Here is a 24,135-nt window from a genome sequence, read left to right on the forward strand (position 1 = left end):
AAGGTCCTTTTTAAGGAGTACCTGGGGAATTTTAAATGACTTGGTCTTCTTTTACTTATAGTGCCAGCTATGTGATAAAGCCTTTATGACCTACTATCATCTCCAGGAGCATCATAAACGCAGACACCCTGAGGCGGCAGAATTTGGTAAATTCAGCATTAATTATGTTGTGCCTTATATTGATATGTATCAGAGGATTTAATATATTTATAGTAAATTCCTTTTCCATGAAAGCTTTAAATCCAAATGTATCATAAATTTGTCCAATCATCTTTGTACTGAAACGTTTGCTATTTATGCCTAATATTTACCAGGTAAACTAAATAGGATTATTGGTTTTAAAGCAAATCAGTAAAAGTTATTTGGATCTGCCCCTGAGGAGCCTTATGTACAGTGTATCTCAGCTGAGTGAGTCATATTTATACATGATACTATTTAAAATTTTGACAATGGCGATCTATATCTGGGGTAAGATGTTCCCAAAAACATAATGTGATACCATGTTAGCAATTTAAAGTTTTGTTTTTAAAAAACTTTTGAGACAAAGTAGAATCAATTAATTCATGACGAGTGATACCTTTATTGACTAACAAGTCAAATTATAATTATAAGATTTGGAGCATGGATGCTCCTTCATGAGGAAGATGTTTTAGCCAAAGTAGTAAGTGATCCATGACCTTTATTGCCCAAGGGACACAAAAATAATGTTGCCTCTGTCAATTGTAATTATAACCTGTAGGAGAACAGCCAGGTGTAGAGTACAATATAGAGAGGTCTTGCCCATACAACCCCCTCTTCCCCCTCAACCACGAATTAGGAGCGGTGTACCAGTAAGAACGATATCCCACAAATGTCTCTAATGTCTGCTTCACCATTATCCCAGCATAACTTCTCTTTGTGACATTAGGGCTTGCATAATGTTACCAAACTATGGTATATCTTAAGCTTGCCCATGTGGGCTTCGTAAGGGAAGTTTCGGTCAATAATCCATTATTTTCTTGAGGGTTCTAAGTCTTCTTCAAAGTCTTCCTAAAGTTTTTTGTGGATTTGTATGCATTGGTAAAATCTTTCTTGATTTGCTTGTTGCAGACAAACAAAAGAAGAGGCAGGTCGATGATATACAGGAAGGCATCCAAGAGCTGAAGAACACCTTGGTGAAGACTCAGTCTCAGCTGGAGAAAGAAAGGGAGATGGAGCATCAACGTAGGATACAGGTAGAATAGGCTTTAGGTATCAATGCTGAATAGGTGCCTGAAATTTGCTTTTGAAGAGATTTATCATTTTAATTCTATAAACTGTGACCGCTAATGTTTTCTCACATACATAACATCTCGAGGGGACCCCTGATCTCTTTCTTTAATTGAAGTGGCTGCCATTAGCTCATTTCTCTATTCAAGTGCACTTACATCTTATTTGTATTTTGCATTATTTGGTGATGTCCAAGCCTTGCGGGTCCATATGGCATTTTAGAGGAGGAGGTTGATCTTACTGATAGAATCCCTTTTAAAAATGGTGGTCCTTTTTTTATGTATACCACAGTCTGATGTACAGTGGCTTATATCTGAGCTTTATGTTCTGAAAATTTTCCTAACGTGCGCCAATTTTAAAGTCCAAACATAATGTGAACAGAACCTAATAGAAACAGCAGAGCATACACTGCACTTCGAGTTTCTTATGCAAAGAGACCTACGTTCTTCTGAAGGATGGAGATCATAGTGGTGGGATATTCACCATTTCCTTTGTATTTCTACGGTAGGAAATAGAGTTCTCAGAAAATATATAACTAGTTGCCAAAGTGGCATATTGTGTGAGTTTTATTTTTTTAAAGGTTGAAGATAGACATAAATCCATCAAGTGCAACATAACATGTTGACCCAAGGGAAGGCAAAATCCTAATGAGTTAGATGCTAATTGCCCCGTACGGCAATCGGACTGGTTCCCTGGATCATGTCCAATTACAGAATCTAAAGCCCATATAACCTGTAATTTTATATTTTTCAAGATAAGCACCCACACTTTGCTTGTACTTTTTAATGAATCAACCATTACAACATCATGTGGCAGAGAGCGCCACATTCTCACTGCTCCTACAGTAGAGAATCACTGTCTGTGATTATGATTGAACCTTCTTTCCTCTAGACGTAGAGGATGTTCCTTGCCACCGTCACAGGCTTTGGTGTAAATAGATCATTAGAAAGATATTTGTACTGTCCCCTCATATAGTTGTACATTGTAATAAGATCTCCCCTAAGCCTTTGTTTTTACAAACTGAATCTGGGATAATCCGTCTTGATATTGCAGTCCACCCATTCCTTTATGACACTTGGTCGCTCTTCTCTGCACCCGCTCTAGTTCAGCAATGTTCTTCTTATGCACCAGAGACCAAAATTGTACACAGTATTCTAAGTGTGGTCGCACTAGTGACTTGTATAGAGGCAAAGCCATGTTCTCACCATGAGCATCTTTACCTCTTTTAATGCATGCTATGATTTAATTTGCCTTGGCAGCAGCTCCCTGACACTAAAGTTCAGTTTGCTGTCCAAAACTTTTTCAAAAACAGTTTTACCAAGTGTTTTACCATTTAATACATAATTGTACATTTTATTTCTCCTGAACAACAATAAATCCAATGGGTACATATTAAATTATAGAAATAGGCCATAAGGTAAGAGAAGTGTGAATAGAGGTCCATAAGCCACTCTAAATTAGATAATTATCACAAAAAAGAGGAAAAAAGTTTTATGACTTGGAAAACAATTTACTTTTTATTGAAACTACACATATAAAATTTATATACAAAAATAAAGATATGCAGGTTAACATACTTGCACACTGGAAACCTAGCAGTAAATGAATGTAAAGTAAGATAGGTACATTAGAGGGTATCAAAATTTATAATAATAGACGCAATGGTCAGAAAAACCTGTATTCACAGTGTCAAACTGATAGCATATAAATCACCAATAAACACCTGTGACCTTAGTACCGTATATTGTAAAATGTTAAACACACTGGCCAATTAATAGCTCATATTTGAACACAGGGGACCAGACATAGGGAATGTGCAAAGAAGGATGATATAGAGACTATGGTCATAAAGAATACATTCCCAGCACGTCCCAATTCATATATTACCACCTGGGAAATAGCTCATACCCATCCTAAAAAACATCTAGCCAGGTCACCAGAAATGCAAAAAGACCTAACGCATGTTTCATGTATGATAATCTTGCTTCCTCAGGGTGTTATTGCACTAAACTGAACCTTCAGATCAGCGATAACATGATCGCATAATGGCCAATCAGATCCGATATGCTGGTTCATAAGCATTGCAAATATTGAAATTCTACTCTATATGTCTTCTACAAGGTCATTAATAGTATGTTAAAAAGAAGATAGGCCAATACTGACCCTGTGGTACCCCACTGATAACTGTGACCCAATCCGAGTGTGTTCAAATAATGATCACCCTTTGTTTCCTCTCATACATGAAAAATTATGATAAATGAAAACTTATAATTTTGTGAGCACAATTACCCAAGTGACCCCCCAACCTGTAAATTTGATATTCTATCTGGCTTATTGGTTAAAATTAGGCCTAGAAGTGAATGATAACATTTTCTACCATTTCCATTTTACTTGGAGAATTGTAACAAACCCCTATAAGTATTTTGTTATACTTTCTCCCTCACCTTATCTCCACCCACAGTGACTCTACATCTTCTTCTGCCATTAGTACACATGCACTTTATGTATTTTTCTGTACCTCTATTCCGCTTCTCTATATTAACTGTTATAACTCCTCCCCCCAGACCACTTTAAATACTTAGGGTTAGGTCACTATCTACACTATCATCCCCTCTTGTACAGTAATTGCCCACACCCAGTCCCTAGTTTAAATACTCCTCTAAACTTCTCGCCATTTTTCCCGAAGCACAGCTGCACTCTCCCCGTTGAGGTGCAGCCCATCCTTAGCATAGAGCCTGTAGCCAACTGAGAAGTCGGCCCAGTTCTCTAGGAACCCAAAAACCCTCCTTTCTACACCAATTCCTGAGCCACTTATTTTCCTGTCTAATCTCCTGCTGCCTCCTTTGGTGTGGTACCGGTTCAGACAGTATTTCAGAGGTTCTTGCCTTTAGGTCCTTTGAAGGACCTTACCTTAAGGTCCTTCGAGGTCCTTGCCTTCAGTTTTCAGCCTAATTCCCAGAAATCATCTTTAAGAACCTTCCACCTTCCTCTAAATTTGTCACTGCACCATGACCGCTGCATCCTCACCCAACTTAGTTATGTTGTTTTTTCATAACCCTTACATTTTCAGTACTATTTTGGGACATTTGGGCGTTTATCTTTTTTGTGATCATTAGACTGTCTATCTATATGTCTGTCTACCTGTCATGTTATGTCTGTCATGACCCTGGTCACCCATTGCTGGTTACCTGGTTATTCTATTCTTCTGATTTCACTTCTGCTTGTGCTTGTACCAGGAGCTGGAGGAAGCGCGGAGAAAGGAGGAAAATATGATGAGGGACTTTGAAAGATGGAAAGAAGAAGAAAGAGTGAAGCTTCAGAATGAGATGGATAAACTCAGACAACAGCTCGTTTCTCAATTCGAAGACATTGCCCTTAAAAACACAGCAGTAAGCGAGGAGGGGCTAAATTATGAGCCTAATGGAAACCATCCAAAATTGAGAAACATATCCCCTGAATATTATAAATCAGTTATCAAATATGGATGTGTAACTTGTCTGCCATTGTAGTAGTATGTCATATATGAGCAATAATGTACAGCATGACACTCATCTGCAGGGACAGAGATCAATACATTTGCTAGAAACTGGCATAAATTTTTGCCGACAGACGGACACAGATGCACCAGTTTTGGTAAATGGATTTTCCACTTTCTCGAATGATAGCAGACATGTAAAACAACAATCACAAACAGTACTCACCCTCCCTGTGTCCAGTGCTCTTCACTGCTGTGTCAGTCTCTGTATATTGACTATATTGATGTATACTGTAGTCGTGACTTCACCGCTGCAGTCAATCACTAGGTTTAGCGGTTTCTTATGTAGACAGTACTAGGCATCGAGCTCAGTGATTTGGCTGCATCAGTCGTGTGCGCTGTAGACCCGACGTTACCGCTCCACCGAAAACACATAGATCAGAATGGCGGTGGAGAGCTGGCACTGGAGCAGAGGAGGGGGGTACCATCTGTGCTTTTTGTTTTACATGACTGTGTTCGTTTGTGGGCCAACTTTTTAAAGTGGAAAAGCCCTTTTTGAAGGTTGCTGCACTTAAAGATTTAGGTTCATCTTACTCCAGCTAACAGCGTATTAAAAATGTTGTATGAAGCATCAGTCTTAATAAGTTCCCCCATTGTGCAAAGACTGAAATTCACACCATTTTCATTCTCTAAACCATTACACTCGACAACACAGTTTAATAAGGACACAATACAATAACTTTACAAATCTTGGTGCCGCAGATTAAGTTTTGGACTCTTGTCCATTCTCCATGGAAGTCCACTGCTGTTAGAGGACGCAAGGTCGCACCATAAAATCCCATGAGCGAATGCCGGATCTTCAACTTATGGTAGATGTCCTTTATCTTTTAGAGATTCCAGGACATGGAGAGTAAAATGTCAGTGACCTCCAATCTTGGCGAGCTCCTGGATGACGAGGACCGTCAGGAGAGGCAGAGGATACAGAGAGATCTTCTGAACATGAAGGAAGAGTTGGAGAAACAGGTACATTGGGGAATAGGTTACATTTCCCTCGGACCATTGCTAACAATAAAGCTACTTCTCATAAATATCTGCTTTTTCACCAAAATATGTCTTTTCAGAGGACGGATTGGAAGAGGAAGATCAAAGATATGAAGACGAGCCATAATGTAGAGAGAGAAGAGGTGGGGAAGATTTATTATATTTAGGATTAAAGGGAATCTGTCACCAGGTATTTTCTGTCCCATCTGAGAGTTTCATAATGAAGGGGCAAAGACCCTGACTCTAGCAATGTGTCACTTACTGGGCTTCTTGCAGCAGTTTTAATAAAATCCCTGTTATTTCTGCTGCAGATCTAGCAGTTCTCTAAATGCTGAGCTTTGTATAACCCCGCCCACACCACTGATTGGCAGCTTTCTTTGAACACTGTGCATAGGCAGAAAGCTGTCAATCAGGGATGTGGGCAGAGTTACATAGATCTCATGAATGTAGGGGACTACAGGGTAGCAGGTTTACTAATAATCTAGTGCTAATTTCCTGTTAATAAAACAGTGATTCTATAAAAACTACAGCAAGCAGCCCAGTAAGTGAGACATCACTGAAGTCAGAGTCTCTGTCTCTACATTCTGCTTCTCTCAGATTAGGTGGCAAAAACCTGGTGACAAATTCCCTTTAAGTTCTAAAACAATTCCTACAGTAGAGTTTTCTTTTTCAGTAATTGTTTTTGTATTACATCGCCAGCTTGTAAGTGAGAACAAACGACTGAGAGCTTCATTGTCCAGTGACCAGAAGGCAAGAGATGAGCAGTTTGAATCTTCAATGCAGACACTGCAGTCTACAATTAAGAGTCAAGGAAAAGTCATCAAGTCACAGGAGAAGAAAGTATGTTCAGTATTTTCCATCTTATATCTTACATCTTACCACTAACGCTCAGTATCAGTCACCGGATGGTCAGAACAGCGGAGGAATTATCTATATATAATCGTCTAAGGGGCACTTTCGTCTGTCTGTCTTTCTGTCTGTCTGTCTGTCACAGAAATCCCGCATCGCTGATTGGCGACGGGCACAGTCCAGCTGCGAATTCGCCCCTTCCTACTCTCCATCAGTGCCCTCTCCAGTCAGTGCTCACACAGGGTTAATGGCTGCCTTACACCGCGTTATGCCGCAGTGTAACGCAGTCCGTTAATGCTGCTATTAACCCTGTGTGACCAACTTTTACTATTGATGCTGCTTATGCAGCATCAATAGTAGAAAGATCTAATGTTAAAAATAATAAAAATCATTTTATACTCACCATCCAGCGCCTTTCCTGCTCCTCGCGGTGGTCCAAGCCATGCATTGCGGTTTCGCGAGATAATGACGTAGCGGTCTCGCGAGACGGCTAAGTCATCTGGGTAATTTCGCAATGCATGGCTGGAAACGGAAGCTGGAGGCCGCATCGCGCACATAGGGACAGCTTTGCTGGACGCCGGAGGGTGAATATATATCTATTTTTTATTTTCATTCTTTTTTTAACAGGGATATGGTGCCCACAGTGCTATATAGTACTTGGGCTGTGTTATATACTGCGAGGCTGCTATATACTATGTGGGCAGTGTTATATACTGTGTGGCCTGTGTTATATACTGCGTGGGCAGTGTTATATACTACATGGGCAATTTTATGTACTACACGGGCAAATTTATATACTACGTGGGCAATGTTAAATACTACGTGGGCTGTGTTATATACTTCATGGATGCTATATATTACATGGGCTGTGTTATATACTATGTGGGCTGTGTTATATACTACGTGGGCTGTGTTATATACTATGTGCGCAGTGTTATATACTACGTGGGCTGTTATATACTACGTGGCTGGGCAATATACTACATGGCAGTGTTATATACTATGTGGGCATTGTTATATACTACGTGGGCATTGTTTTATATACTGCGTGGGCAGTGTTATATACTACGTGGGCAGTGTTATATACTACGTGCGCAGTGTTATATGCTACGTGCGCAGTGTTATATACTACGTGGGCTGTGTTATATACTACGTGGGCTGTGTTATATACTACGTGGGCTGTGTTATATTTTTTTACGTGGGCTGTGTTATATACTACGTGGGCAGTGTTATATACTACGTGCACAGTGTTATATACTGCGTGGGCTGTGTTATATACTAAGTGGGCTGTGTTATATACTATGTGGCTGTGTTATAGACTACTGTACATGGCTCCTATATACTACATGGCTGTGCTATATACTACGTGGCTGTCTGTGTTACGTGGCCTCTGCTATATGCTATGTGGCTGCTACATATATGCATACATACATATTCTAGAATATCCGATGCGTTAGAATCGGGCAACCATCTAGTAGATGATAAAACTCTACTGTATATTGAAAACTATCTAATACTTTCGGAATTATGGCATAAAAAATATGGACATCTTCAAGGCAGGATTTCTTAACTTAAATACATGTATTTTGGGGGTAAAATGTTAGCATTTGTGATGTATTAAAAACTTAGCACAATTTGCCAATTGTAGCCTATGTGTTGCACCGTCTATTTCTGAGTGACAACCCATCAGTGAGCTCGTTCTGAGAGTTTATAACTATTACGTTCTTTCTTCAGAGCTCCTCTCAGCTGATTAATGAGCACATAAAAGTTGAGCTGAACTTTGTGAGCTGATAAAGGAAGGTAACAGTTATAAACTCTTCCGTCACAACAAGTTCACTTACAGATTCTCAGTTAACTCTACAACTCCAAAGAATATTGAAGGCAAAAATGGAAAATGTTCAATGAAGCTGAATTTCAAAAATGATTTTTAGCCATAAGAACGTGCATGTAGATAAACAAAGAATGTCCTCGAAGGTCTCCATATCGCTCATGGTAGCTCTGTTTAAGAGACATCCTTATGATTGGCTTTACAAATAGATCTCTCTTAAGGGAACGTGAGATGTCAGTGTGACTGAGGGACCATTCTTAGAATAAGGAAATTTAGGGAGATTGCACTGGCTCAGAATGTATTGTATTTTTACCACCTATAATTACAAATGCTTGAAATAAATAGGTCTATTATCATGTCCTTTAAACTATATATCCCACTATCCCAATAAGGCAGCTAAATAAGGCTGTACATGGTCAAAACTAAGTAAAAAGGGATTTACTTCTAATATATCCTGCTATACGTCATCTCCAAACAGCCATAACTTTGGTACATTCCCCTAAGTCCCGGAATTACATTAAGTGAAAGTTGTCCGAACCTACAAATTTTAACGAGATGTGACTCACATCTGATGTGTGTGGCGCCTCCTAACTCTACCCCGACAAATGACGTAGGGAAAGAGAAGGTTTTGGGAGTTGAAATTCCAGCACCTGATCCTTTTGTAATCAATGGCTTTCTCCTCTCTTTACTTTGAAAACACATGAACATGTGACTGAGTTCTCATGTATATGTGTAATGAGATAACTGAGCGTACAGAGATAGCAGAGTGCTTCTTTTTTTCGAGAATTCTAGAGAGATAACTGAGCGCTCCTGTGTATATTGGGGAGTGTACAGAGATAGTGGAGTGCTTCTGTGTATCGAGAATTCTAAAGAGAAAACTGAGTGCTCCTGTGTGTTGAGAATTCTAGAGAGATAGCTGAGTGCTCGTGTGTATATCGGGGAGTGTACAGAGATAGTGGAGTGCTTCTGTGTATCAAGAATTCTAGAGAGATGACTGAGCGCTCATGTGTATATCGGGGAGTGTATGGAGATAGCAGAGTGCTCCTGTGTATCGAGAATTCTAGAGAGATAACTGAGAGCTTATATTTATCAAGGATTCTGAGCGCTCCTGTGTATCGATAATTTTAGAAAGATAACTGATAGCTCATGTGTAAATCGGGAAGTGTAGAGAGACTGCTGAGTGCTCCTGTGTATGGAGGATTATAGAGAGATAACTGACTGCTCATGTGTATATCTGTGAGTGTAGAAAAATAACTGAGAACTCATGTGTATCAAAGATTCTAGAGAGATAACTGACCCCTAATGTATGTTTATCGAGCATTCTGGAGAGATATTTGAGTGCTCATGTGTATATCGGGGAGTGTGCAAAGATAGCAGAGCACTTATGTGTATCAGGGAGTAACATAGTTAGCAAGGCCGGAAAAATACATTTGTCCATCCAGTTCAGCCTATATTCCGTCAGAATAAACCCGCAGATCTAAAGAACCTAATAACTGTAAGATAAAATATTGTTACACTCCAGGAAGACATCCAGGCCTCTCTTGAACCCCTCGACTGAGTTCGCCATCACCACCTCCTCAGGCAAGGAATTCCAGATTCTCACTGCCGTAACAGTAAAGAATCCTCTTCTATGTTGGTAGAAAAACCTTCTCTCCTCCAGACGCAGAGAATGCCCCCTTGTGCCCGTCACCTTCCTTGGTATAAACAGATCCTCAGCGAGATATTTGTATTTTCCCCTTATATATAATTATACATGGTTATTAGATCGTCCACCAGTCATCTTTCTTCTAGACTAAATAATCCTAATTTTGCTAGTCTCTCTGGGTATTGTAGTTCCTCCATCCCCTTTATTAATTTTGTTGCCCTCCTTTGAACTTGCTCTAGTTCCATAATATCCTTCCTGTGCACCGGTGCCAAATCTGTACACAGTGCTTCATGTGCGGTCTAACCAGGGATTTGTACAGAGGCAGTATAATGCTCTCATCATGTGTATCCAGACCTCTTTAGGAGTAGTGATGGGCGAACCTGAATGGTAAAATTTGGGTCCATACATAGACTCTGAACACTGACTTTTCACAGAAATCTGCGTTACTGTTCAGGTTCGGCAGCCCGAACATAGCTTTTTGAAAGGCTGCAGATAACCTTACTGACGTCACCTCAGTTACTATTATTATTACTATTTATTGTTATAGCGCCATTTATTCCATGGCGCATTACATGTGAGGAGGGTTAGACATAATAAAAAACAAGTACAATAATCTTAATCAGTACAAGTCACGACTGGTACATGAAGAGAGTGGACCCTGCCCGTGAGGGCTCACAATCCATAAGGCGTGGGTGAGAATACAGTAGGCGAAGGAAGAGCTGGTTGTGCAGCGGTTTGGTTGATCAGTGGTTACAGGTTGTAGGCTTGTTGGAAGAGGTAGGATCACATCGATCAGTTTTCACAACAGCAGCACGAGTGACAGGCTAATGATAGAATGTTCATTAATTTGGCACTCGCACTGCTCTTGAGAGACCCGGCCGCTGTGAACTGAGGTGATGTCCACAGGTCCACCCATCCCTATCAGGGAGTTGAGAGAGATATCTGTCTCCCAATTGCCATCTCATGAGTATGGCCGGCTTAAGGCTTTATGTAGACAGCAGAGCGATATGGCAACTTCCCACTGCTGAATTTTTGAGCTATTGAGCCTTTTTTTCCCTAGAAGCGATGCTTCTGTGAGAGTATAAATCTGTACACACAGCACCTAATAAAGGGCTCCATGATTTTTTGTCTCACATGCCCACAGAATCTGATTGAAAAAAGTTTGAAATGTTTCTATATGAAAATGTCATGTGCATGAAGCCTAAGCCATATAGTGATTTATGTGGGATTCATATTTGAACTGTACATTCATTTGTAAAAGTGACTTGTAATAATTGTAATAAAACATCTGTCGTCAGTGTCGTCACAAAATATTTGCCACCTTTTATCCTCTCAGATCAGAGAACTGAGCACAAGCCGAGAATTCAGGGAGGGTAAGTACAAACACAGACTTTTACTGTGTATATACCATATGTACATACATATACAATGCCTTAAAAAACGAATTCATAGCCCATGAACTTTTCCACATTTTCTCACGTTACAGCCACAAATGTACATTTACTTTGTTGGGATTTTATGTGATACACCAACACAAAGTAGCAAGTATCTGTGACATTTAAAGGAAAAGATACTTTGACTTTTAAATATTTTAAAAATATTAATCTGAAATGTGTGTCATGCATTTGTATTTACCCCTTTAGTGAATACATCGTAGGACCATCATTCATTGCACTTAATGCTGCATGACTTTTAGGGTATATCTCTACCAGCTTTGCACATTTAGACTAAACGTTATGCCTATTCTTCTTTGCAAACTAGCTCTAGTTCAATGATATTGCATGGAGGCTTCTGTGAACAGCAGTTTTCAAGTCTTCCTTCAGATTCCCAATGGGATTTAGGTCTGAACTGTGGCTGGGCCATTAACGCACATGATTATGCTTTCATCTAAACCATCCATTGTAGTTCTGGCAGTATGTGTAGGATCGTTGTCCTAGATGAACCTACACCCCAGTCTCAAGTGTTTCAAAGCCTCTAACCGATTTTCCTCCAGGATTGCCATGTATTTAGCTACATCCATCTTCCCATCAACTCTAACCAGCTTCCTTATTCCTGCTGAAGAAAAGCACCCACACAGCATGATGCTGCCACCACCATGTTTGACAGTGTGGATGGTGTTTTCATGGTGATTTTCAGTGTCACTTTTCCGCCACACATAGAATTTTGCATTTAGCCTAAGAAGTTCTACTTTGATCTCATCTGATCAGAGCACCTTCTTCCACATGCTAGCTGTGTTCCCTACATGACACGTTTGAAACTGCAAAATACATTTACATAGAGACCAGATAATAAACAGTCTTACTTTCAACCTTTCTATTATAATGCAGCACCTCAGGTTGCACAAGTGGTTTTGCCAGTAGGAGAAGCAAAACAGGAAGCAAGCGAAGAGTCAAGTACTGATGGTGAGTAGAGCATACATTGTATACACTGTATACAGTATATGCGTTATATGACTGCATTTACAATTCCTTCTTAAAGAGTAGAGCATATGTTAGGGATTGTGGACATCAAAAAAGGGTCCACACTAGTTCCCACCTCTTTAAGCCGAATCAAGGAGCCTCACCATCATATGTAATACCAGCTTTGTCCTGCAAGTATCAGTTAAAGAGAATCTGTTTGTAGGATCCACCCACCTAATCTATCTATATGGGCATGCAGATAACTGGAAGTTGAAAAATATCATACGTTTGATATCTATAATCCTATGTCTTATTCCAGAGAAATCCACATTTTTCTTATATGTAAATGAGCTGTTAAGGACTATGGGCCAGACACTGCCTATAGAGCTTATTTTAGTTAAAAGGAATAGTGTAACATGTAAGTAACACAGAACAAGAGAACTGAACCCGTCTCCTTTCAAACACATTTGCTGCAACTCTCACAGCTCTGCTGTATTGCAGCACTGTCTGTCTGTGACATGTAAGCTGAGAGGAACCTGCAGGTGTGTCAGGTATAATCACAAACAGAGAGCCTACAATGCCCTAAGCAATAACACGGATGTCACGGTTCACACCATGCTGCCACCAATATGTCACGGATCCCAGGGATGATACTTTTATCGTCCCCACTACTCACACCAATTTGTCACGAACCAGGGTGGTTTGGTTGCCCCTGGTTCCTTCTGAAGGGGATTTATCTATATCCCACTTCCCAGTTCTGGTTTGCAACTTGCAGCTCTCTGGTCCCCCTTTACCCTCAGGTCAGACTAGGTACTGCACCTAGGGTAATTAGTCGCCAGAAAGGCTGCCTGCTATGTACTGGCTATTGGGCACGCTGCAGCGAGGGCAATATAACTAATCCCACACAGGCGGGAACAATAATTATCAACGCCGCCGTTGCTACAAAGATTCCCAATCGCACAGAACAATGTATGCTGCCACCAGCTCTGATTCCACAAGGGTTAACGGGTTCGGAGCCAACCCAAATCACTAGCGTAATTCACTACAGAGGAAGCAACAGTTCATTTATAGAGCATGAAGAGACAAGCTAGTAAATTATATATTTTACTCCAGAAAAAGGTAGGCAGTGTTTACAAAGTATAAAAGATATTATAAAGAAGACAAAATAATGTGTACATTACAGATTACAAATAAAATAAGGATTAAAATTGAATAACACTTACAAAGCGTTCAGATCATTTCATATCATCATGGCTGGCCTGTGGGCTTTGTAGGATCCACACATCAAAATGCATGACCCATCTATATATCCTCTACAAGCCAGACACAAACACACTGCTGAAATGCTGAATCACTAAGATATTCTTAGCCCAAAACCCAGGTACCCCCCCCCCCCCACCTCCGTGGTGACATCACTTAGAAGCTGAAACCTTCTCTTTACTTAGAGCTATGTTAACTATTTTTATGCAGAACTTGCTGTGTGAACCTCGCATAAGTACGACACCATGCTCATGATGTTCCCCAACTCAGGGGCATTCTTTTAAGTGTAAATACGGAGCAATTACCTGAACTGCTTACTGAGAAATCCACACTTTGCACTCGTTGCATTTAGCTGTTCGTGTTTTCAGTGGATGCTAGATCTACTGATGGACATCCAGAATGTATAATTCTTATCTTTCTAGCCCAAATCGGTGCCGCAATATATAACTTTAATCGAACAAAGAAACTCAGGGCTTTACACCAGTTCCAACTACAGTAGTCTTAGGTGGGAGGGGGGGAAATGAGCAGCCTTCACAGAGAGTATCTGCAGCTACAGCCATAAATTTTAGTGAGTGTTTTGAATTATACACATAGCAGCAGGCAGAAGAGAAGAGGGGGGGGGGGGGACGGAATGGCCCGCAGCGTCTGTTCTCTGCTCTTGGTTGTAGCAGAGCTCAGAGTGCGTGATAGTACACAACCAAATACCTCATGTTCCTGACAATGGAGAACCGTGAAAGCAGAAAGCCGATAAAGAGCAAAGATCCTCCACAAGCAAGATAATAGTCAAAATGATTTAACTTTATTACATTAACATGTTTAAAAACATAGTCACACAAGGAAATGGCAACACATACTGTACAGAAGACAAAAAACTCACTGTGCAAGATGAATAATATTATTGAATATAAAGTGCATAGAGGTACATAATCACTTATTAGAGGCAATGTTCATGTTCTCTATAGCTCCAGCCACTGTACCATAGTGCCATATATTATGATACCAGAGGTAAGCATAAGTATGCATGATAGAAACCACATTAGTAAAGTGCTAAGTGCATGAAGTATAAAGTAAACACAAACACTGGTTGACCCTGGAAACTCTCCTAACCATGTACTGCAGATCAGTGGATTCAGATATAGGAAATGATGCTAAAAGAGCATGAATCTGAACCCACCGTCTACAGATCGATCGGGGGAAAGTGAAAGCTGGATCGCAAAACAAACCATAATGATCAGAACTTAAACACTGGATGCTGATAAGTATATTTACCCACAGTTAGGACTTGCAACAGTTGACCCCTTGATGTGCGTTTCGGCTGTTTTCTTCCTCAGAAGGGGTGCATGGGATCTGGGATCCTCTGATCTGCAGTAGGGTTAGGGTTATGGTTGGGGCTAGGGTTAGGGTTGGAGTTAGAGCTAGGGTTAAGGTTGGGTTGGGTTTAGCGTTAGGTTTAGGGTTGGCTAGGGTTAGGGTTGGGGCTAGGGTTAGGACTGGGGCTAGGGTTAGGTTTGGGGCTAGGGTTACGGTTGTGTTGGGGTTGCGGTTGGGGTTACGGTTGTGGTGTTGGGGATAGAGTTGTAGTTAAGGTTATGGTTGTGATTAGGGTTGGCATTAGGGTTAGGGGTGTGTTGGGTTAGGGCTGTGTTAGGGTTGGAGTTAGAATTGGGCAGTTTCCACTGTTTAGGTACATCAGGGGGTCTCCAAACGAGACATGACACCTGCCATTGATTCCAGTCAATTTTGCGTTCAAAAAGTCAAATGGTGTTCCCTCCCTTCTGAGCCCTGCTTTGCGACCAAACAGTGGCTTTCCCCTACATACAGGGTATTGGCATACTCGGGAGAAAGTGCACAACAAATTTTGTGGTTCATTTTCTCCTAATACTTTTTTTGGAAGTGCATCTGAACAGCAAGGTGGATTGCTGTTGAGGGGAGATAGAGAGAAAAAAAAAATCTATAAATCTTCAGCACAGCGAGTGTGAGCGAGCTGAGTGTGACCTGAGCGTAAGTGTGAAAGGCGGTAAGTGTGTGACTTGTGATTCAGTGACTTTGGATTTGGAATCAGGGAGTTTCCAAGGGAGGAATTGCTTCTGTTTTTTTTTTTTTTATTAATACTTTGTATTTATTTTTAATTAACGTTTCTGTGTGGTGCAATCCCCATTAAGAAATGTGCTCCACAATTGTTAATGCCATCCAGTGCACATCTTGCCACATGTATGCAGTCCTTGACCAGCTGGTCGAGGGTGCATACTGCTGTGCGAGATGTGAGCACATTGTGCATTTGGAAACCCAGATACTGGATCTAAATGTGCAGCTGGCAACACTGAGATCCATAGACAATATGGAGAGGAGTCTTCTGCTCACAGAGCAGACGCTTAATGGGATAGATGAGGAGGGGGATGGTAGGATGGAGCTGCAGGACAGTGTGGCAGTTAGCTGGGTGACAGATAGAAGGCGGGGTAGAGGGAAGAGTGCCAGGGAGGCTAGTCCTGATCTGGCACACCCCAATAAGTTTGCTAAGTTGGCAGATGAGGGGGGTGCCAGTACAGGGGTAGCACTGCTGCAGCCAGGCATGTCCTCTGAAAGCCGGATGAGTGACTGCTCCAGTAAGGAGGGAAATAGGAGAGCAGGGCAGGCCAGACAGGTGCTGGTAGTGGGGGACTCAATTATTAGGGGAACAGATAGGGCAATCTGTCACAAAGACAGGGATCGTCGGACGGTGTGCTGCCTACCTGGCGCTCGAGTCCGACACATCGCTGATCGGGTGGACAGATTACTGGGAGGGGCTGGTGAGGACCCAGCGGTCATGGTGCACATTGGCACAAATGACAAAGTTAGAGGTAGGTGGAAGGTCCTTAAAGATGATTTCAGGGAATTAGGCTGCAAGCTGAAAGCAAGGACCTCCAACGTGGTATTTTCCGAAATACTGCCTGTACCACGTGCCACGCCAGAGAGGCAACGGGAGATTAGGGAGGTTAATAAGTGGCTCAAGAATTGGTGTAGGAAGGAGGGGTTTGGGTTCCTGCAGAACTGGGCCGACTTCTCAGTTGGCTACAGGCTCTACGCTAGGGACGGGCTGCACCTCAATGGGGAAGGTGCAGCTGTGCTGGGGGAGAAAATGGCTAGAAGGTTGGAGGAGTGTTTAAACTAGGGATTGGGGGGGAGGGTATTCAATTTATAGGAGGGGAAGATAGTGCAGATAGAGACCTGGGCACAAATAAGGAAGTTGGGGGTGGCGGTGGCATGGGGGGTGGGGTTAAAACAGTTAGTAATTTAAGAAAGAATAGAGGTACAGAGAGTAACATCAAGTGCATGTATACTAATGCCTGAAGCCTCGCCAACAAAATGGATGAATTAGAACTAATGTTGTTGGAGCATAATTATGACATGGTGGGGATATCTGAGACGTGGCTGGATGAGAGCCATGACTGGGCTGTTAACTTGCAGGGCTATAGCCTGTTCAGAAATGACCGTACAGATAAGCGAGGGGGAGGGGTGTGTCTATATGTAAAATCTTCCTTAAAACCCATCCTGCGTGATAATATAGGTGAATTTAATGAAAATGTAGAGTCCCTGTGGGTGGAGATAAGGGGAGGGGGAAAAAATAATAAATTACTGATAGGGATTTGTTATAAATCTCCAAAAATAATGGAAGCAATGGAGAATTTCCTCGTAAAGCAAATAGATGAAGCTGCGACTCAAGGAGAAGTCATTATTATGGGGGACTTCAACTACCCTGAAATAGATTGGGGAACAGAAACCTGCAGTTCCAGCAAAGGTAATCGGTTTTTGACAACTATGAGAGACAATTACCTTTCACAACTGGTTCAGGACCCATCAAGAAGGGGGGCACTGCTAGACCTAATATTAACCAACAGGCCAGACCGCATATCAAATATAAGGGTTGGGGGTCACTTGGTGAATAGTGATCACAAAATAATAAGTTTTCATGTAACCTTTAATAAGATGGGTAGTAGGGGGGTGACAAGGACACTAAACTTCAGGAGGGCAAATTTCCAACGGATGAGAGAGGATCTTGGTGCAATTAACTGGGACGATATCCTGAGACACAAAAATACACAAAGAAAATGGGAGACGTTTATTAGCATCCTGGATAGGACCTGTGCACAGTATATACCGTATGGGAATAAACATACTAGAAATAGGAGGAAACCAATATGGCTAAATAGAGCTGTAAGGGGCGCAATAAGGGACAAAAAGAAAGCATTTAGAGAATTAAAGGAAGTAGGTAGTGAGGAGGCATTAAATAAATACAGAAAATTAAATACATTCTGTAAAAAGCAAATCAGGGCAGCAAAGATTGAGACAGAGAGACTCATTGCCAGAGAGAGTAAAAATAATCCCAAAATATTCTTTAACTATATAAATAGTAAGAAACTAAAAAATGACAGTGTTGGCCCCCTTAAAAATAATCTGGGGGAAATGGTGGATGAGGATGAGGAAAAAGCCAATATGCTAAATGACTTTTTTTCATCAGTATTTACAAAAGAAAATCCCATGGCAGACAAAATGACTAGTGATAAAAATTCCCCATTAAATGTCACCTGCTTAACCCAGCAGGAAGTACAGCGGCGTCTAAAAATAACTAAAATTGACAAATCTCCGGGCCCGGATGGCATACACCCCCGAGTACTGCAGGAACTAAGTACAGTCATTGATAGACCATTATTTTTAATCTTTATAGACTCCATAATAACAGGGTCTGTACCACAGGACTGGCGTATAGCAAATGTGGTGCCAATATTCAAAAAAGGGGCAAAAACTGAACTCAGTAATTATAGGCCAGTAAGCTTAACCTCTACTGTGGGTAAAATCCTGGAGGGCATTCTAAGGGATACTATACTGGAGTATCTGAAGAGGAATAACCTTATGACCCAGTATCAGCACGGGTTTACTAGGGACCGTTCATGTCAGACTAATTTGATCAGCTTCTATGAAGAGGTAAGTTCCGGACTGGACCAAGGGAACCCAGTGGACGTAGTGTATATGGACTTTTCCAAAGCTTTTGATACGGTGCCACACAAAAGGTTGTTACATAAAATGAGAGTAATGGGGATAGGGGAAAATATGTGGAAGTGGGTTGAGAGCTGGCTCAGGGATAGGAAACAAAGGGTGGTTATTAATGGAGCACACTCGGACTGGGTTGCGGTTAGCAGTGGGGTACCACAGGGGTCAGTATTGGGCCCTCTTCTTTTTAACATATTTATTAATGACCTTGTAGGGGGCATTCAGAGTAGAATTTCAATATTTGCAGATGACACTAAACTCTGCAGGGTAATCAATACAGGGGAGGACAATTTTATATTACAGGATGATTTATGTAAACTAGAAGCTTGGGCTGATAAATGGCAAATGAGCTTTAATGGGGATAAATGTAAGGTCATGCACTTGGGTAGAAGTAATAAGATGTATAACTATGTGCTTAATTCTAAAACTCTGGGCAAAACCGTCAATGAAAAAGACCTGGGTGTATGGGTGGATGACAAACTCATATTCAGTGGCCAGTGTCAGGCAGCTGCTACAAAGGCAAATAAAATAATGGGATGTATTAAAAGAGGCATAGATGCTCATGAGGAGAACATAATTTTACCTCTATACAAGTCACTAGTGCGACCACACTTAGAATACTGTGCACAGTTCTGGTCTCCGGTGTATAAGAAAGACATAGCTGAACTGGAGCGGGTGCAGAGAAGAGCGACCAAGGTTTTTAGAGGACTGGGGGGTCTGCAATACCAAGAAAGGTTATTACACTTGGGGCTATTTAGTTTGGAAAAACGAAGACTAAAGGGTGATCTTATTTTAATGTATAAATATATGAGGGGACAGTACAAAGACCTTTCTAATGATCTTTTTAATCATAGACCTGAGACAGGGACAAGGGGGCATCCTCTACGTCTGGAGGAAAGAAGGTTTAAGCATAATAACAGACGCGGATTCTTTACTGTAAGAGCAGTGAGACTATGGAACTCTCTGCCGTATGATGTTGTAATGAGTGACTCATTAATTAAATTTAAGAGGGGACTGGATACCTTTCTGGAAAAGTATAATGTTACAGGGTATATACACTAGATTCCTTGATAAGGCGTTGATCCAGGGAACTAGTCTGATTGCCGTATGTGGAGTCGGGAAGGAATTTTTTTTCCCCATGGTGGAGTTACTCTTTGCCACATGGGTTTTTTTTGCCTTCCTCTGGATCAACATGTTAGGGCATGTTAGGTTAGGCTATGGGTTGAACTAGATGGACTTACAGTCTTCCTTCAACCTTAATAACTATGTAACTATGTAACTATGTAATACCCTTGTGAAAATAAAAAATGTTTGGGTCTAAAGTCAATTTTTTGTGAAAAAAGGAAAATGTTCATTTTTCCTTCCACATTGCTTTAGTTCTCGTGATCAACTTTAAACCCTTAAAATTTCCTAACAAAAAAGTTATGTTTCCAAAATTGTGCTGATGTAATGTTGATATGTGGGAATTGTTATATATTAACTATTTTGTGTGACACGACTCTCTGATTTAAGGGCACAAAATTAAAAGTTTGAAAATTTCAAAATTTTTGCCAAATTTCCATATTTTCATAAATAAACGCGAGTCATATCAAGGAAATTTTACCACTGTCATGAAGTACAATATATCGCGAAAAACAATTTCAGAATCATTGGAATCTATTGAAGCATTCCAGAGCTATAACCTCATAAAGTGACAGTGGTCAGAATTGTATAAATTGGATTGGTCATTAAGGTCAAAATTGGCTCAGTCACTAAGGAGTCACTACCAAGGTACAAATTTGTATCTTGATGGCCCTTAAATAGGCCTTGGCAGATGATGTCATGAAGGCACACTGGGTCACTTATAAAACCCCACACGGAGCACAGCATAAGACAGCGGCCATAGGGGAAGGTGGTGAAGCACTGCTGAGCCAAAGCAGGTGCGTAACAAATGCCCTTCCTGGGTGGATATGCGGCATGTGAAGAACGCCAACAAAAATGCCTCCTACTGCCACACCACTTCTTCAGGTCACAACCCTCATTTGTCTTTCACACCAACTAAATTTATCATTGAATACCGGCACTCCGTCTGATGATGAAACACAAGAAACCTGAGGAAAGCGATACTTTTCTGGGGGTTTCAGGAGGCTTTTGCAGCACCCAACTGATTTGCCAACTTCCCCTGGATTCCATATAGTCTGAGAAACCCAGAAAAAACATGAAAGATTGTAGATATCTTTGAATTGAAACTTTTAGGAAGAGTTTCTAGCTTTTAGCTATATTTAGAGATATAGCTCTGCCGATTGCTTTTCTGAAGGCCACTCCCTTTACTTTATCCAGTATCCCCCGACAAGGAAAGTATTTTCTGAAATGACTGCAGCTTACTAGTATATTGCCATATCCCTTTGTTCTAGTAAATGGGGCTGTTCTAGCATTCCCAACACATTGGGTGGCAGATATTGGTGGAGCCTGGGCAATGAGAAAATGATGCATGTCGTAGCAATGGACTTAGTTGATGGAACTTAAAGCATTAAGCATCTCCATATACAATTTATTTTTCTTTTGTAATATAACTTTTTTTTGTTCCCTCATTAGATGAATCTCTACATCACAGAATACAAACGATTGAGACTATGAGAACAGACCCCAATTTTGCCAAGAAACTTCGCCCAATCTTGCAGCAGACATTATTGGAGAAGCTTGAAAGTATGGGTGTGAAAAAGGTAATATAAGTCTGCATGATACAACACTAATATAAATTCTAGTAGATGCAATGCCTAATTTAATTGTCTGATTTTTTTGCTTTTGTAATTTAAAGGGATCTAAAGGAATTTCGTTATCTGTCTACAAAGAATTGAGATCTGTGTTGGCAAAGCAGTACCTGCAAAAAGTGAAGAAATGGCCAGAAATTGAGAGTGAAAGAGCAAAGATGGAGAAACTTCTGAACAAACAAGTGAAGAAACAAAATAAAAATTCTGAAAAAGAAATGTCAATGTCCACAACCTCTCAGCTGTCAAGTAAGGATCTGTGCAGGCCATTATTTCATACGGTTTAACAGACATGGGACTCGATTCGTCACTGCATTTTATGCCTGTTTTTTTCTGTTAATGCTTTTGAATTAGTGACTTTTTGATGAGCGGCAAATTCATTAAACACCTTTTTTAATTTTTCTTTTGTTGTTTTGTTTTCAGATTTTTTTAAAAAATGCAGCTTTACCAGATGTCTTAGACTTTAGACATAAAATTTTACTTAAAGAAAAAACAATTTGCAAAATTTGAAACAAATCTTCTGCAGTGATTTTCTGTGGGCCATTTATTTTACTGCTTTTGGCACCATTTAGTAAAACATGCCAAAGTGTGACAAAATGGTCAAAGTGAAAAAAAGCTATTTTTTATTTTGTGCTAAATTCATGACTTAGTGCACCATTTTGAAATGCAAAACACATTAACAAAAACCGCAAGAAAAAAAACTATAGTGGCTTAAAAAAATAATGATAAGTCAAGCCACACTTGTATTACCTCGTAGGAGAAGATATTTATTTAAAATGCTTTTTCCTTGGTCCTGATATGTGGCAATTACCTAATACTATTCTTGGTTTCTCACTGATGGTATGGATACTTGGAATTTATAATCATTCTTCTTCCGCTAAGACTTTATTCCCACATCGGTTCTTATCGTCAGTGTGTGGTCAGTTATTTCTGCCTTTTTTTGCTGACTATCAGACTGCATAAGAAATTCATAGAAATGTTGCACTGTGATCTATTTTTTGGACAGATCTACCCCATTCAAGTGACAAGGGAATCTTGCGAAACCTCCCATCAGAATTTTTTTAGTGGGATACAAGATAAAAATATAATATAGAGATGGAAAGAAAACAACATACAGGTCAAAAACAAGATGAAATGATTATATAGCAGCTTCCCAATATACTGGTACTAGCAGATTTTCCTCGTGCAGGTGGCTTCAGATTCTCTAGGAATAAACGATACCGATATTAGAGATGAGCACACATATTTGAACAATCCTGGTTCAGCAACCAATTCGCTCCTCTGTGGGAGCCGATCATGGGCAGTGTTCACATCTGCAGCCAGCATCCTCTCCCTGGCATTCTGCACACTTCTGCTACTTACTAAGCCCTTGAGATATCATAACAACTTATGAGGCATAGTCACTAGACTTCCCACAACGTCGTGACAGGTGCCATGCTGCACCTTCATTATCTTACAGGGGTCTAGTAAGTGGCAGAAGTACTGAGAATGATGGCCACAGAAGTTAAGACTGCCCAGATTCTGCTGCCATGGAGGATCGAACTGGATTCCAGATCACGAGACTCTTCGTGCTCATCTCTAATCACGTTGTCTCCTCACTGCTCAGTATAGCAATAACATATTCTGCAGTGCTACATTCAGTGGAGGACATTTACTAATATTAGACTGATGCTGTACACCCGCGTGGAATATAGTGTGACGTGCCATATGCAATAGTTCTAATACTCAAGGACTTGCAGTAGAATCCAGCATGTGTCATATAGGCGTAAAACTCATGGACTGATATGCACTGAAACATTTTGAATTATAGGGGAAGACCCTCTAGAGTAGTATTTCCCAACTCCAGTCCTCAAGTGCCACCAACAGGTCATGTTTTCAGGATTTCCTTAGTATTGCACAGGTGATAATTCCATTGCCTACACAGGCAATAATTCCATCACCTGGGCAATACTAAAGAAATCATGAAAACATGCCCTGTTGGTGGCTCTTGGGGACTGTGGTTGGGGAACACTGCTCTAGAGGGTATAACAAATCTTAGTATGTAAAGTAATTTTTAGCAAATACACCCTTAGCTCCTCATCCGTCTGTACAGTATTGATATGTATTGCGTTGTTTCCTAATGCATTATCTAATTGGCATTTTGTGTTGTTGTGCAGCCACAGTTCAGAGTCCAAAGAGTCCACGTTTCGTCACATCTGCTGGGTCCACTGAACATGTTAGCAATGTGAGAATGGTTACCTCTGCAAAACCTCTTTCAGAAGGAACAACTGGTCATAATGTAAGCAAGCCAATTAACGTCTCTCCACGGGGAAGGTGAGCTAAGTCGAAATATATTTATTGTATTTTAAGATGACCATTTAATGCCTGGAAAACTTCACAAACTAATAGGAGACCAAAATATAAAACTTTTCTCAAATATATAGTATATAATTTGTAAAAACTCAAAAATACCTGTCACATTTAGTGATGAAAGCTCTGGACCTTTAGAAAGGGAGACTGAATTTGGCTCTTCGCTGTCTCATTATTGTGTCAGCTGTGTGAGGCTTACTGCTTCTGGGCTGTGATATAACCACTGTTTGGGGGGAGAGTGCATAAGAGTCTGCAGAATGGAAAGACAG

The 24,135-nt window shown here is 40.7% G+C and overlaps 1 protein-coding gene across 3 annotated transcripts in view; it reads left to right on the forward strand.

Moving 5' to 3' along the window:
- DZIP1L (DAZ interacting zinc finger protein 1 like) overlaps positions 1 to 24,135 on the forward strand; it is a 125,909-nt gene that overhangs the window by 93,973 nt on the left and 7,801 nt on the right. For all 3 annotated transcript variants that reach the window (XM_077291296.1, XM_077291294.1, XM_077291295.1), the window contains exons 3-13: positions 62 to 146; positions 1,090 to 1,214; positions 4,485 to 4,637; positions 5,615 to 5,746; positions 5,845 to 5,907; positions 6,464 to 6,604; positions 11,423 to 11,459; positions 12,414 to 12,488; positions 21,345 to 21,472; positions 21,568 to 21,766; positions 23,674 to 23,830. In XM_077291296.1, the coding sequence (XP_077147411.1) occupies positions 62 to 146; positions 1,090 to 1,214; positions 4,485 to 4,637; positions 5,615 to 5,746; positions 5,845 to 5,907; positions 6,464 to 6,604; positions 11,423 to 11,459; positions 12,414 to 12,488; positions 21,345 to 21,472; positions 21,568 to 21,766; positions 23,674 to 23,830 (1,295 nt within the window). The remainder of the gene's footprint in view (positions 1 to 61; positions 147 to 1,089; positions 1,215 to 4,484; positions 4,638 to 5,614; positions 5,747 to 5,844; positions 5,908 to 6,463; positions 6,605 to 11,422; positions 11,460 to 12,413; positions 12,489 to 21,344; positions 21,473 to 21,567; positions 21,767 to 23,673; positions 23,831 to 24,135) is intronic.

Source organism: Ranitomeya variabilis, chromosome 2 (assembly GCF_051348905.1).
Source record: "Ranitomeya variabilis isolate aRanVar5 chromosome 2, aRanVar5.hap1, whole genome shotgun sequence".
NCBI lineage: Eukaryota > Metazoa > Chordata > Amphibia > Anura > Dendrobatidae > Ranitomeya > Ranitomeya variabilis.